Source organism: Liolophura sinensis, chromosome 6 (assembly GCF_032854445.1).
Source record: "Liolophura sinensis isolate JHLJ2023 chromosome 6, CUHK_Ljap_v2, whole genome shotgun sequence".
In the NCBI taxonomy this organism is placed as follows: Eukaryota; Metazoa; Mollusca; class Polyplacophora; order Chitonida; family Chitonidae; genus Liolophura; species Liolophura sinensis.
Genome location: NC_088300.1, coordinates 81190920 through 81205639, shown reverse-complemented (window position 1 = coordinate 81205639; position 14720 = coordinate 81190920). Strand labels below are relative to the sequence as shown.

At 40.7% G+C, this 14720-nt stretch overlaps 2 protein-coding genes across 2 annotated transcripts in view; one reads left to right on the top strand and one right to left on the bottom strand.

Moving 5' to 3' along the window:
• Positions 1-4710, bottom strand: part of LOC135466859 (chromodomain-helicase-DNA-binding protein 1-like) — a 51232-nt gene extending 46522 nt beyond the window's left edge. Inside the window, exons 1-2 of the mRNA XM_064744609.1 lie at positions 4577-4710; positions 3707-3819 (exon numbers count right to left, since the gene is read on the bottom strand). Coding sequence (XP_064600679.1) covers positions 3707-3819; positions 4577-4670 — 207 coding nt within the window. The 5' untranslated portion in view covers positions 4671-4710. The remainder of the gene's footprint in view (positions 1-3706; positions 3820-4576) is intronic.
• A 405-nt stretch (positions 4711-5115) lies between these two features.
• Positions 5116-14720, top strand: part of LOC135466671 (DNA helicase MCM9-like) — a 39745-nt gene continuing 30140 nt past the window's right edge. Inside the window, exons 1-2 of the mRNA XM_064744295.1 lie at positions 5116-5195; positions 5646-5742. Of these exons, the coding sequence (XP_064600365.1) occupies positions 5156-5195; positions 5646-5742 (137 nt within the window). The 5' untranslated portion in view covers positions 5116-5155. The remainder of the gene's footprint in view (positions 5196-5645; positions 5743-14720) is intronic.

Here is a 14720-nt window from a genome sequence, read left to right as displayed (position 1 = left end):
GTGATCCTCCATTTTCCCAAGTAGGAGTTGACTACTTCGGCTCATTCCAGATCAAACAAGGACGAAGCATCCATGAGCATTATGGAGTGATTTGCACTTGCCTGGCAGTGTAAGCAGTCCACCTGGAAGTAGCTCATTCACTGGATACAGACTCCTGTATTAACGCAGTCCGGAGGTTCCTGTAAAGAAGAGGACCCCTTAAGGTCATGAGATCTGACAATGGCAGTAACCTTGTAGGATCTGAACGGGAACTCCGAGAAGAAATCATCAAGTGGAACAAAAGTAAAATTGGAAAAACTTTGGCTCAGAAAGGTTTTCACTGGGAATTCAACCCTCCTGCCAGCTCCCACTTCGGAGGTGTTTGGGAGAGAATTATCCGTTGTGTAAGGAAAGTGCTTTATTCTTTGCTGCAACAGCAGACAATCAAGATGAACGACGAAGGTCTTCAGACCCTGTGTTGTGAGATCGAAGCAATCCTGAACAGCAGGCCTATCAGTGTGACCTATAGTAATCCAAGTGACATTGACGCTCTGACACCAAATCACCTGTTGGTGCTTAGACCAGGAGAACAAATGCCTCCAAGGATCTTTGACAAGAAAGACAGTTTTGTTTGATGTAAGTGGCGTCAGGTTCAGTACTGTGCAGATGTATTCTGGAAACACTGGGTGAAGGAATACTTACCATTGTTACAGGAAAGACAAAAGTGGAATGCGCCACAGGGAATGCTCGTGTCAATGACGTGGTCCTGATTGCCGAGGATTCACCGAGGAACTCGTGGAACCTTGGACGTGTTCTCAGTGTCGTCCAGGATTCGTAAGGAGGTTTGTAAGGAGTGTGGAAGTCAGAACCAAGGCAGGGAATCTGCGAGGTCCAGTTGACAAGTTGTGCTTGGTTCTTCAGATGGACGATACCTAAACTTCCTCGAACTAACATTCTGACATTCAGTGGATTTTTGTGTTTGATTTGCCTTTAATGGCAAGACTGTGTAATTGTGCCCCGAAACTGACACAAATGGGGGCCAGTGTTTAAAGGCCAAAGAACATTTGTTGGCTCTGAATTATATTTTAATGTCTTCATGTATTATAGCGTGCAATGAAAGTCTGTTGTTTCGCTTTTATGGTTTTACAACCGGGAAGGTGTTGCGGCGCGATGTGAACTTTGACACTGACAGACAAAATGTGGTCCACTTGTTGACACTATGAAAGCGGTGTAATGGTCTACAAAACGGTATTTCAAATGCATTGACATCCTATATGTTTCGTAAAGATATGTTCTCTCCTGGCCTGTGATATTTGCACGTAACAGACAACTATGTTCATTGAAAATAATTGTTTCATTAATTCTGTTCTTTCCCGCCAAAGATCGCACTACAACCACAACAAATGGTAAATGTAATCAGTGTTATACAGTAAGTACAGTTAACAGTAATGGCCACCTGGCGCCTACATACTATGGCATATATCAAAGGCGCGTACTAAGTGAAGGCATTTTATGCAGGTTTATGTTTGTTTTCTTTGCAGTCAATCGTATGTTTCTGAGCTATATGTGATCACAACTATATGCGGGTTCAAGTCTTGTTCAACTGCTGTACCACGATTCAAGCTTGTTCATTAAAATCGGTGATATTCTTGGAAGAACGAATTGGCGTTAAGCTGTTACATACACAGGTGAATCTATATGTACCTGTACACAATCACAATCTCAGCTGACAGGGTACAGGTGAATCTATATGTACCTGCACACAATCGCAAATCTCAGCTGAGAGGGTACAGGAAAATATATCTCTACATGTACACAATCACAAATCTCAGCTCACAGGCTACAGGTGAATATATATGTACCTGTACACAATCACAAATCTCAGCTGACAGGGTACAGGTGAATATATATGTACCTGCACACAATCACAAATCTCAGCTGACAGGGTACAGGTGAATATATATGTACCTGTACACAATCACAAATCTCAGCTGACAGGCTACAGGTGAATATATATGTACCTGTACACAATCACAAATCTCAGCTGACAGGCTACAGGTGAATATATATGTACCTGCACATAATCACAAATCTCAGCTGACAGGTTACAGGTGAATATATATGTACCTGCACATAATCACAGATCTCAGCTGACAGGGTACAGGTGAATATATATGTACCTGCACATAATCACAAATCTCAGCTGACAGGTTCCAGGTGAATATATATATATATGTACCTGCACACAATCACAAATCTCAGCTGACAGGGTACAGGTATATATATATGTACCTGCACACAATCACAAATCTCAGCTGACATGGTACAGGTGAATACATGTGTACCTGCACATAATCACAAATCTCAGCTGACAGGTTCCAGGTGAATATATATATGTACCTGCACACAATCACAAATCTCAGCTGACATGGTACAGGTGAATACATGTGTACCTGCACATAATCACAAATCTCAGCTGACAGGGTACAGGTATATATATATGTACCTGCACACAATCACAAATCTCAGCTGACATGGTACAGGTGAATACATGTGTACCTGCACATAATCACAAATCTCAGGTGACAGGCCACAGGTAAATGTATATGTACCTGTACACAATCACAAATCTCAGCTGACATGGTACAGGTAAATATATATGTACAACTACACAATCCCAAATCTCAGCTGACAGGGTACAGGGAAATATAAATCTACATGTACACAATCATAAATCTCAGCTGAAAGGGTACAGGTAAATATATCTCTACATGTACACAATCACAAATCTCAGCTGACAGGGTACAGGTGAATCTATATGTACCTGCACACAATCACAAATCTCAGCTGACAGGATACAGGTATATATCTATGTACCTGCACACAATCACAAATCTCAGCTGACAGGCTACAGGTGAATCTATATGTACCTGCACATAATCACAAATCTCAGCTGACAGGGTACAGGTGAATATATATGCACCTGTACACAATCACAAATCTCAGCTGACATGGTACAGATAAATCTATGTGAACCTGTACACAATCACAAATCTCAGCTGACAGGGTACAGGTAAATATATATCTACATGTACACAATCACAAATCTCAGCTGACAGGGTACAGGTGAATCTATATGTACCTCCACACGATCACAAATCTCAGCTGACATGGTACAGGTGAATATATATGTACCTGCACATAATCACAAATCTCAGCTGACAGGGTACAGGTGAATATATATGTACCTGCACACAATCACAAATCTCAGCTGACAGGGTACAGGTGAATATATGTACGTGTACACAATCACAAATCTCAGCTGACATGGTACAGATAAATCTATGTGAACCTGTACACAATCACAAATCTCAGCTGACATTGTACAGGTGAATATATTTGTACCTGTACACAATCACAAATCTCAGCAGACCGAGTACAGGGGAATATATATGTACCTGTACATAATCAGAAATCTCAGCTGATGTGGTACAGGTGAATGAGCATATATGTGCCTGCACACAATCACAAATCTCACCTGACATTGTACAGGTGAGTATATATGTACCTGTACACAATCACAAATCTCAGCTGACAGGTTAGAGGTGAATATATATATAAGCATACAGTTGGCCCCATTTTTGTTCATATAGTGGTCTGAGATGAGGCCATAAATTTTAACACTACAAACACATCTTCAGACTGTTATAGTAACAATTATCATCACCTGACAAGTCTTGCCGAGCCCCATCTCGTCTCCAAGGATACAACCATGTTCTCTATGGAAACGCTCTATGAGCCAATTGACTCCATCAATCTGATATTGTCTAAGTTGTATATCTGTAAGAGAAGCAAATACACTGCTGTAACATGAACTGGATGTCCTGATACAAATACTTGGCAGTACTGTAACATGAACTAGATGTCTTGATACAAATTCAGGGATACAAGATAGGGTATGGTACCAGCACTGTGGGAAAAGTATATGGTGTTAAGAATGAAGAGAGATCAGAAAATATTTTTCATTCTTGAGGCATACTTTATATTTCTCCTGATTGCTGTTCATATGTGCAAATGCACTGCGGGCATACCTACTGGGGGGAGGGGGGATTTGTTTAGACAAGGTTTTGAATTAGTATCTGTTGTGACTGCATGGATTTGATTACGTTCATTTTACATCACACAGTGTGACAAAATTGACAAGGAGTTGTTCAATTTGTCACACATATATGTTTTATAGTTCCACAAAAAAGGGGAAAAGGTGGGGTGGGGGTGGAGGTTGGTTGGGGAGGTTCTGGTGTGGCCTGTACATATACCAAGGTACACTTGCAATGTGACCATCTGACCATGTTATCAACATGTATCTACATTGCATTTGGCTAAACTCAATTTACAGATGCAAATTAGTTTTTATAAGCCTGACACTTTACAGTTTAACTATTGTACGTTAGAGACAAATCAGACTGGTCACACGCTCACAATGGATCCAGAGCATGATATTCTCACGGTCCATCGATCACGGTCCATCGATCACTCATGTTACGAAATGTCCGACTATATAGGTACAGGACTACTTGTAGGGATTCTCGATGATCACCTGTCAAGCCAAGTTTATCCAGGGCTTCCTGTTTGACATGAGTCTTGACATTTTTTCCATCTAAAATCTCCAGTTTTTCCTTTATGCGATCCATGGCCAGCTACAGAGTTTTAAGTTAAATACTCAGATCATATTCATTCCATTGCACAACTCCCTAAAACACGGTTCAGACTTGCCGGCAACAGGGCGCGTTCTTTTACGATGGAGGCAAGAAAGTGAAATGCATCAGTCGACTAATTTAGTCTAGTAGATGCTAAATAATGCTAAATTGGATGTCAACGTGCTGGTCATGAATGTAGCCTGACCAGTACTACTCCTCAATAATCATATCTCCGACATCTTCTTGCAGATTGTCGAGCAAATGAGGACAATAATAATTCAATTTTTGTTTTAAAAAGAGTACTTTAGATAGACTAAACTTCAAACTGGATGCGAGCTAAATCAAACGCTATTACTACTAAACTAAATATTTTCTGCACTACTACAAGATGTAGTGGCGAGTTGGCGGGAAATTCCAAGTGAAATATGAGTTTGTGATACATAAGTTATGAGTCATGCTCCGCCTTAGAATTATCAGTGATGAAAATGGGAGATGGTAGCGGCAGTGAAGAATTTTCCGGTTTGTGGTTACTGTGTCTGCAGGGTTGTGATTCCTGCTATTTACGTCATGAAATTAAGGCTGCCATTTGAATGTTTAGTCATTACGGGTCCAATTTTTGACACGATTAGCCTGGTCAAAATTACACGTGCGGTATAAAATTAGATGTTGTATAGGCCTACAACCATTGTATCTGTGCTACAAACGTTCAGAATGTACATTGCAATGTACAAAGAATGCCTTCACAACAAAAAAATAAGCAAACAAGCGAAACAATGTTTTGCCAGCATATGTTAATGTTCAAAAGTATTAATTTGACAACAAGAACCCGGCAGTCACCTCATCTGTAGTGGTGATGTCGGCCATAGTCTGACACATTATGTCTCAAAATCGTTGTTGAGTGTTAGTTGTCTCTTTATTGACGTATTCCTTGCAAGCTACATTGCATTCATTCCACTGATTCTTTTGAAGCATTATTTAAGGCCTATGTACTAGATGAACATCGAGGAGAGTTGCTGGAAATCCTGGAGGCTGAAGATGATGGGGAGCATTATTCTGTCACAGTCAAGTAAGCCTGACATAAGCTATACGCTACACTAGATGCCGCCTTGTGCTGTGTTTATTTAAACATTTTCTTTTCTGTTTTCGCATTAAATAAAACAACAGTGGCCAAGGTGGTTGGTTCGCCAGCATGGCCCAATGAGCCAAGAGCCTCCCACCAATGCTTTCGCTGAGAGTTAAAGTCCAGCTCGTGCTGTCTTCCTCTCTGGCCGTATGCGGCAAGGTCTGCCAACAACCTGTGAATGGTTGTAAGTTTTCCCTCGGCTCTGCTCGGTTTCCTCTCACCATAGATAATGCTGATCTCCATGGTATATCTGAAATATTCTTGAGTACGGGGTGAAACACCAATCAAATAAGTACAAAAAATAAATAAAACTATAGTAAATGAAATTGACAAATGTACATTACTTTTTGTAATGATAAAGGTTAGGATATCATTAGGAGTGATTTTTATGAGCACTAAGGCAGGTAAATCAAGGATTCATACATGTCAAATTTAATAATCCGGTTCTAAATATAACAGAATGTTGAAAAACTGAATTCTTAGAGCTAATCTTTCCAGAACAAATTATAAATGTTCTCAGACAGTTGGCCTGTATAACACTGTATAACACAACACTGTATATGGCCTAATTTGCATAACCTAGCCGCTCCATGTTCACACATGTTACTGAAGCTAACAGTAAAATGAGTCGTTATGTATCGAACACAGATGTTGTCTTGGCTTAAATTCATTATCCTAGCAGTGTGCAGTGTTTTAATTGTTCAGTTAAAAGCAAAGCAAGGTTAATACACAGTTAATCTAAGTATCATAGAGGGCGCTGTTTGTAGTTGTCCCCATATTATGCATGCTTGGTTGGTCAGTGGTTAGATCTACATGTACCTGTGTCCTGTAGGCATGATAATATAAAAATGTCAGATCAGCACATCGTAAGAAATTCCATTCAAATCCGAGTTTAAATTTTATTCAGTTGTGAAGAAAAAGTAAGGCAAGAAATCAGTCGAAGCAAAGATCATAGTTTTTACTATTTTGTATTTCAAGTAAACAAGTCCACTTTGAAGTAAGCCTAATATGATGTGTTTGTTTGTCAAAATGGGCAACAGGTCCACTTTGTTTGAAGTGAGCCGAATGTAATGTGTTTGTTTGTCAAAATGGGCAACAAGTCCACTTTGTTTGAAGTAAGCCTAATATGATGTGTTTGTTTGTCAAAATGGGCAACAGGTCCACTTTGTTTGAAGTGAGCCGAATGTAATGTGTTTGTGTGTCAAAATGGGCAACAAGTCCACTTTGTTTGAAGTGAGCCGAATGTAATGTGTTTGTTTGTCAAAATGGGCAACAGGTCCACTTTGTTTGAAGTGAGCCGAATGTAATGTGTTTGTTTGTCAAAATGGGCAACAGGTCCACTTTGTTTGAAGTAAGCCTAATGTGATGTGTTTGTTTGTCAAAATGGGCAACAAGTCCACTTTGTTTGAAGTGAGCCGAATGTAATGTGTTTGTTTGTCAAAATGGGCAACAGGTCCACTTTGTTTAAAGTAAGCCTAATATGATGTGTTTGTTTGTCAAAATGGGCAACAGGTCCACTTTGTTTGAAGTGAGCCGAATGTAATGTGTTTGTTTGTCAAAATGGGCAACAGGTCCACTTTGTTTGAAGTAAGCCTAATGTGATGTGTTTGTTTGTCAAAATGGGCAACAAGTCCACTTTGTTTAAAGTGAGCCAAATGTGATGTGTTTGTTTGTCAAAATGGGCAACAAGTCCACTTTGTTTGAAGTAAGCCTAATATGATGTGTTTGTTTGTCAAAATGGGCAACAGGTCCACTTTGTTTGAAGTGAGCCGAATGTAATGTGTTCGTGTGTCAAAATGGGCAACAAGTCCACTTTGTTTGAAGTAAGCCTAATATGATGTGTTTGTTTGTCAAAATGGGCAACAGGTCCACTTTGTTTGAAGTGAGCCGAATGTAATGTGTTTGTTTGTCAAAATGGGCAACAGGTCCACTTTGTTTGAAGTAAGCCTAATGTGATGTGTTTGTTTGTCAAAATGGGCAACAGGTCCACTTTGTTTGAAGTAAGCCTAATATGATGTGTTTGTTTGTCAAAATGGGCAACAGGTCCACTTTGTTTGAAGTGAGCCGAATGTAATGTGTTTGTGTGTCAAAATGGGCAACAAGTCCACTTTGTTTGAAGTGAGCCGAATGTAATGTGTTTGTGTGTCAAAATGGGCAACAAGTCCACTTTGTTTGAAGTGAGCCGAATGTAATGTGTTTGTGTGTCAAAATGGGCAACAAGTCCACTTTGTTTGAAGTAAGCCTAATATGATGTGTTTGTTTGTCAAAATGGGCAACAAGTCCACTTTGTTTGAAGTGAGCTGAATGTAATGTGTTTGTTTGTCAAAATGGACAACAGGTCCACTTTGTTTGAAGTGAGCCGAATGTAATGTGTTTGTGTGTCAAAATGGGCAACAAGTCCACTTTGTTTGAAGTGAGCCGAATGTAATGTGTTTGTGTGTCAAAATGGGCAACAAGTCCACTTTGTTTGAAGTAAGCCTAATATGATGTGTTTGTTTGTCAAAATGGGCAACAAGTCCACTTTGTTTGAAGTGAGCCGAATGTAATGTGTTTGTTTGTCAAAATGGGCAACAAGTCCACTTTGTTTGAAGTAAGCCTAATGTGATGTGTTTGTTTGTCAAAATGGGCAACAAGTCCACTTTGTTTAAAGTGAGCCAAATGTGATGTGTTTGTTTGTCAAAATGGGCAACAAGTCCACTTTGTTTGAAGTGAGCCGAATGTAATGTGTTTGTTTGTCAAAATGGGCAACAAGTCCACTTTGAAGTGAGCCGAATGTAATGTGCCTGCCTGCCAAAAAGGACAAAAGTTAATACAGAATTGAGAAGGTTAAGGGATGTAGCAAAAGGCCATTTTCTCTTGGAAAATAAAGCAGAAAAGATATATGTAAAAGAAATATGTAAACTGCTGTATTAAATAAACAGTATTTGGAAGATGAAAAAGAAACCTCTAAAATAAAAATATTATTTGTACACTATATGTACAAATGAATCATAGAACATAAAAGAGATTTTGTTTTAAAAAAGTTGCTTTATTAATTGTATTTACATGTTTGATCATACATTTTGATCAGAAAAAAAAATCAATTTTTGAATTTCAGTTTGTAAAATTTTGATTTGTATGTATCCCTGTGTATATCAGAAAATGTTGAAAATAGACCACAGCATTTAATTTGATTCAACTGTAAGCACAGATGTGATGGAGAAACACACATGTTGCATGGAGTTTAACATGGTTGTAGATGGATAATTAAGGTATAAATATCATTTCTTGCTGTCTGTACAGTAACTGTTCAGTGGCCAGTGCCTTTCTTGCTATCTGTAAAGTAACTGTTCAGATGCCAGTGCCTTTCTTGCTATCTCTACAGTAACTGTTCAGTTGCCAGTGCCTTTCTTGCTATCTGTAAAGTAACTGTTCAGATGCCAGTGCCTTTCTTGCTATCTGTACAGTAACTGTTCAGTTGCCCGTGCCTTTCTTGCTATCTGTACAGTAACTGTTCAGATGCCAGTGCCTTTCTTGCTATCTGTACAGTAACTGTTCAGATGCCAGTGCCTGTCTTGCTATCTGTACAGTAACTGTTCAGATGCCTGTGCCTTTCTTGCTATCTGTACAGTAACTGTTCAGATGCCAGTGCCTTTCTTGCTATCTGTACAGTAATTGTTCAGTTGCCAGTGCCTGTTTTGCTATCTGTACAGTAACTGTTCAGTTGCCAGTGCCTTTCTTGCTATCTGTACAGTAATTGTTCAGTTACCAGTGCCTGTCTTGGTATCTGTACAGTAATTGTTCAGTTGCCAGTGCCTGTCTTGCTATCTGTACAGTAACTGTTCAGTTGCCAGTGCCTTTCTTGCTATCTGTGCAGTAATTGTTCAGTTGCCAGTGCCTTTCTTGCTATCTGTACAGTAATTGTTCAGATGTCAGTGCCTGTCTTGCTATCTGTACAGTAACTGTTCAGTTGCCAGTGCCTTTCTTGCTATCTGTGCAGTAACTGTTCAGTTGCCAGTGCCTTTCTTGCTATCTGTACAGTAACTGTTCGGTTGCCAGTGCCTTTCTTGCTATCTGTACAGTAATTGTTCAGATGTCAGTGCCTGTCTTGCTATCTGTACAGTAACTGTTCGGTTGCCAGTGCCTTTCTTGCTATCTGTACAGTAACTGTTCAGATGTCAGTGCCTTTCTTGCTATCTGTACAGTAATTGTTCAGTTGCCAGTGCCTTTCTTGCTATTTGTGCAGTAATTGTTCAGTTGCCAGTGCCTTTCTTGCTATCTGTACAGTAACTGTTCAGTTGCCAGTGCCTTTCTTGCTATCTGTGCAGTAATTGTTCAGTTGCCAGTGCCTTTCTTGCTATCTGTACAGTAATTGTTCAGATGTCAGTGCCTGTCTTGCTATCTGTACAGTAACTGTTCGGTTGCCAGTGCCTGTCTTGCTATCTGTGCAGTAACTGTTCAGTTGCCAGTGCCTGTCTTGGTATCTGTGCAGTAACTTTTCAGTTGCCAGTGCCTGTCTTGGTATCTGTACAGTAATTGTTCAGTTGCCCGTGCCTGTCTTGCTATCTGTACAGTAACTGTTCAGTTGCCAGTGCCTTTCTTGCTATCTGTGCAGTAACTGTTCAGTTGCCAGTGCCTGTCTTGGTATCTGTACAGTAACTGTTCAGTTGTCAGTGCCTGTCTTGCTATCTGTACAGTAATTGTTCAGATGTCAGTGCCTGTCTTGCTATCTGTACAGTAACTGTTCGGTTGCCAGTGCCTTTCTTGCTATCTGTGCAGTAACTGTTCAGTTGCCAGTGCCTTTCTTGCTATCTGTACAGTAATTGTTCAGATGTCAGTGCCTGTCTTGCTATCTGTACAGTAACTGTTCAGATGCCAGTGCCTTTCTTGCTATCTGTACAGTAATTGTTCAGATGTCAGTGCCTGTCTTGCTATCTGTACAGTAACTGTTCGGTTGCCAGTGCCTGTCTTGCTATCTGTGCAGTAACTGTTCAGTTGCCAGTGCCTTTCTTGCTATCTGTACAGTAACTGTTCAGATGTCAGTGCCTGTCTTGCTATCTGTACAGTAACTGTTCAGATGCCAGTGCCTTTCTTGCTATCTGTACAGTAATTGTTCAGATGTCAGTGCCTGTCTTGTTATCTGTACAGTAACTGTTCGGTTGCCAGTGCCTTTCTTGCTATCTGTACAGTAACTGTTCGGTTGCCAGTGCCTGTCTTGCTATCTGTACAGTAACTGTTCAGATGTCAGTGCCTGTCTTGCTATCTGTACAGTAACTGTTCGGTTGCCAGTGCCTTTCTTGCTATCTGTACAGTAATTGTTCAGATGTCAGTGCCTGTCTTGCTATCTGTACAGTAACTGTTCAGTTGCCAGTGCCTTTCTTGCTATCTGTACAGTAATTGTTCAGATGTCAGTGCCTGTCTTGCTATCTGTACAGTAACTGTTCGGTTGCCAGTGCCTTTCTTGCTATCTGTACAGTAACTGTTCGGTTGCCAGTGCCTTTCTTGCTATCTGTACAGTAATTGTTCAGATGTCAGTGCCTGTCTTGCTATCTGTACAGTAACTGTTCGGTTGCCAGTGCCTTTCTTGCTATCTGTACAGTAATTGTTCAGATGTCAGTGCCTGTCTTGCTATCTGTACAGTAACTGTTCGGTTGCCAGTGCCTTTCTTGCTATCTGTACAGTAACTGTTCAGATGTCAGTGCCTTTCTTGCTATCTGTGCAGTAATTGTTCAGTTGCCAGTGCCTTTCTTGCTATCTGTACAGTAATTGTTCAGATGTCAGTGCCTGTCTTGCTATCTGTACAGTAACTGTTCGGTTGCCAGTGCCTGTCTTGCTATCTGTGCAGTAACTGTTCAGTTGCCAGTGCCTGTCTTGGTATCTGTGCAGTAACTTTTCAGTTGCCAGTGCCTGTCTTGGTATCTGTACAGTAATTGTTCAGTTGCCCGTGCCTGTCTTGCTATCTGTACAGTAACTGTTCAGTTGCCAGTGCCTTTCTTGCTATCTGTGCAGTAACTGTTCAGTTGCCAGTGCCTGTCTTGGTATCTGTACAGTAACTGTTCAGTTGTCAGTGCCTGTCTTGCTATCTGTACAGTAATTGTTCAGATGTCAGTGCCTGTCTTGCTATCTGTACAGTAACTGTTCGGTTGCCAGTGCCTTTCTTGCTATCTGTGCAGTAACTGTTCAGTTGCCAGTGCCTTTCTTGCTATCTGTACAGTAATTGTTCAGATGTCAGTGCCTGTCTTGCTATCTGTACAGTAACTGTTCAGATGCCAGTGCCTTTCTTGCTATCTGTGCAGTAACTGTTCAGTTGCCAGTGCCTTTCTTGCTATCTGTACAGTAATTGTTCAGATGTCAGTGCCTTTCTTGCTATCTGTACAGTAACTGTTCGGTTGCCAGTGCCTGTCTTGCTATCTGTGCAGTAACTGTTCAGTTGCCAGTGCCTTTCTTGCTATCTGTACAGTAACTGTTCAGATGTCAGTGCCTGTCTTGCTATCTGTACAGTAACTGTTCAGATGCCAGTGCCTTTCTTGCTATCTGTACAGTAATTGTTCAGATGTCAGTGCCTGTCTTGTTATCTGTACAGTAACTGTTCGGTTGCCAGTGCCTTTCTTGCTATCTGTACAGTAACTGTTCGGTTGCCAGTGCCTTTCTTGCTATCTGTACAGTAATTGTTCAGATGTCAGTGCCTGTCTTGCTATCTGTACAGTAACTGTTCGGTTGCCAGTGCCTTTCTTGCTATCTGTACAGTAATTGTTCAGATGTCAGTGCCTGTCTTGCTATCTGTACAGTAACTGTTCAGTTGCCAGTGCCTTTCTTGCTATCTGTACAGTAATTGTTCAGATGTCAGTGCCTGTCTTGCTATCTGTACAGTAACTGTTCGGTTGCCAGTGCCTTTCTTGCTATCTGTACAGTAACTGTTCGGTTGCCAGTGCCTTTCTTGCTATCTGTACAGTAATTGTTCAGATGTCAGTGCCTGTCTTGCTATCTGTACAGTAACTGTTCGGTTGCCAGTGCCTTTCTTGCTATCTGTACAGTAATTGTTCAGATGTCAGTGCCTGTCTTGCTATCTGTACAGTAACTGTTCGGTTGCCAGTGCCTTTCTTGCTATCTGTACAGTAACTGTTCAGATGTCAGTGCCTGTCTTGCTATTTGTACAGTAACTGTTCGGTTGCCAGTGCCTGTCTTGCTATCTGTACAGTAATTGTTCAGATGTCAGTGCCTGTCTTGCTATCTGTACAGTAACTGTTCGGTTGCCAGTGCCTTTCTTGCTATCTGTAAAGTAACTGTTCAGATGTCAGTGCCTGTCTTGCTATCTGTACAGTAACTGTTCGGTTGCCAGTGCCTTTCTTGCTATCTGTACAGTAATTGTTCAGATGTCAGTGCCTGTCTTGCTATCTGTACAGTAACTGTTCGGTTGCCAGTGCCTTTCTTGCTATCTGTACAGTAACTGTTCGGTTGCCAGTGCCTTTCTTGCTATCTGTACAGTAATTGTTCAGTTGCCAGTGCCTGTCTTGCTATCTGTACAGTAACTGTTCGGTTGCCAGTGCCTGTCTTGCTATCTGTACAGTAACTGTTCGGTTGCCAGTGCCTTTCTTGCTATCTGTACAGTAACTGTTCAGTGGCCAGTGCCTGTCTTGCTATCTGTACAGTAATTGTTCAGATGTCAGTGCCTGTCTTGCTATCTGTACAGTAACTGTTCGGTTGCCAGTGCCTGTCTTGCTATCTGTACAGTAACTGTTCGGTTGCCAGTGCCTTTCTTGCTATCTGTACAGTAACTGTTCAGATGTCAGTGCCTGTCTTGCTATCTGTACAGTAACTGTTCGGTTGCCAGTGCCTGTCTTGCTATCTGTACAGTAACTGTTCGGTTGCCAGTGCCTGTCTTGCTATCTGTACAGTAACTGTTCGGTTGCCAGTGCCTGTCTTGGTATCTGTACAGTAACTGTTCGGTTGCCAGTGCCTTTATCATCGTTTATTGTTGTCGTTAATATCATCGGTAATTGTCTCGGTATTTACTAAAACATTTCACTGTTACATTAATGTCAGAAGCAATAAGGCTTTTTAGTTCTACTATTTATAAAGATTACCACTCATGGGATGTTACATTATTTATTGAATTACTTGAACTTCTCATTAATAACATCTATGTGAAATTCGGGGATACCATTTACCAACAGTGTATAGTTATTCCAACGGGTACTAATTGTGCGCTTCTTTTGGCAGACTTGTTTTCATGTGAATACGACTATATGCAGAAATTACTTAAAAGTAATATCTTTAAAGCCCAATCCTTTTCATTTACCAAGCGGTATATTGATGATCTACTGGCGTTAAATAACCCCCATATTGCTGAAGCGGTGAAGGAAATCTATCCGCCTTCATTGGATTTAAAGGAGACAACAGATAGTCCTGATGGTACATCTTATTTGGATCTATATCTGTACGATGATGAACAAGGTCACCTTTCACGCCGCCTTTACGACAAAAGGGATAACTTCAATTTTGATATTTTAAATTATCCTTATTTAGATAGCAATATACCAAAGGGTCCTGCATATGGCGTATACATATCTCCCCTTGTAGCATTTGTCAGATCTTGTGTAAATTGTGATGACTTTAATCTGCGTCACAAGTTAGTTCAAAAACTAGTTTGTCAAGGATACTCCATCAAATAAAACATCATAGATGGCGCCTCTTGTAGTATGAGATCCTTACATATTAACGAGAAAGATGTAATCGTCTGCTACTTTTGAATCACAATCTGTTCGGCTAAGGTCTGTAGGCCTAAAGCTCGTCATTTTCGAACTGTATCTAATACCGCTTAACCTGGGGCTAGGGGCTGTAAAGGCAGCCATGCTCATTACATCTGCATGATGCCTTTATGAACAGTTGTAATCAAAGCGCAATTGAGATACCTTGTTCAAATGTTATTTGACCTGGAACTC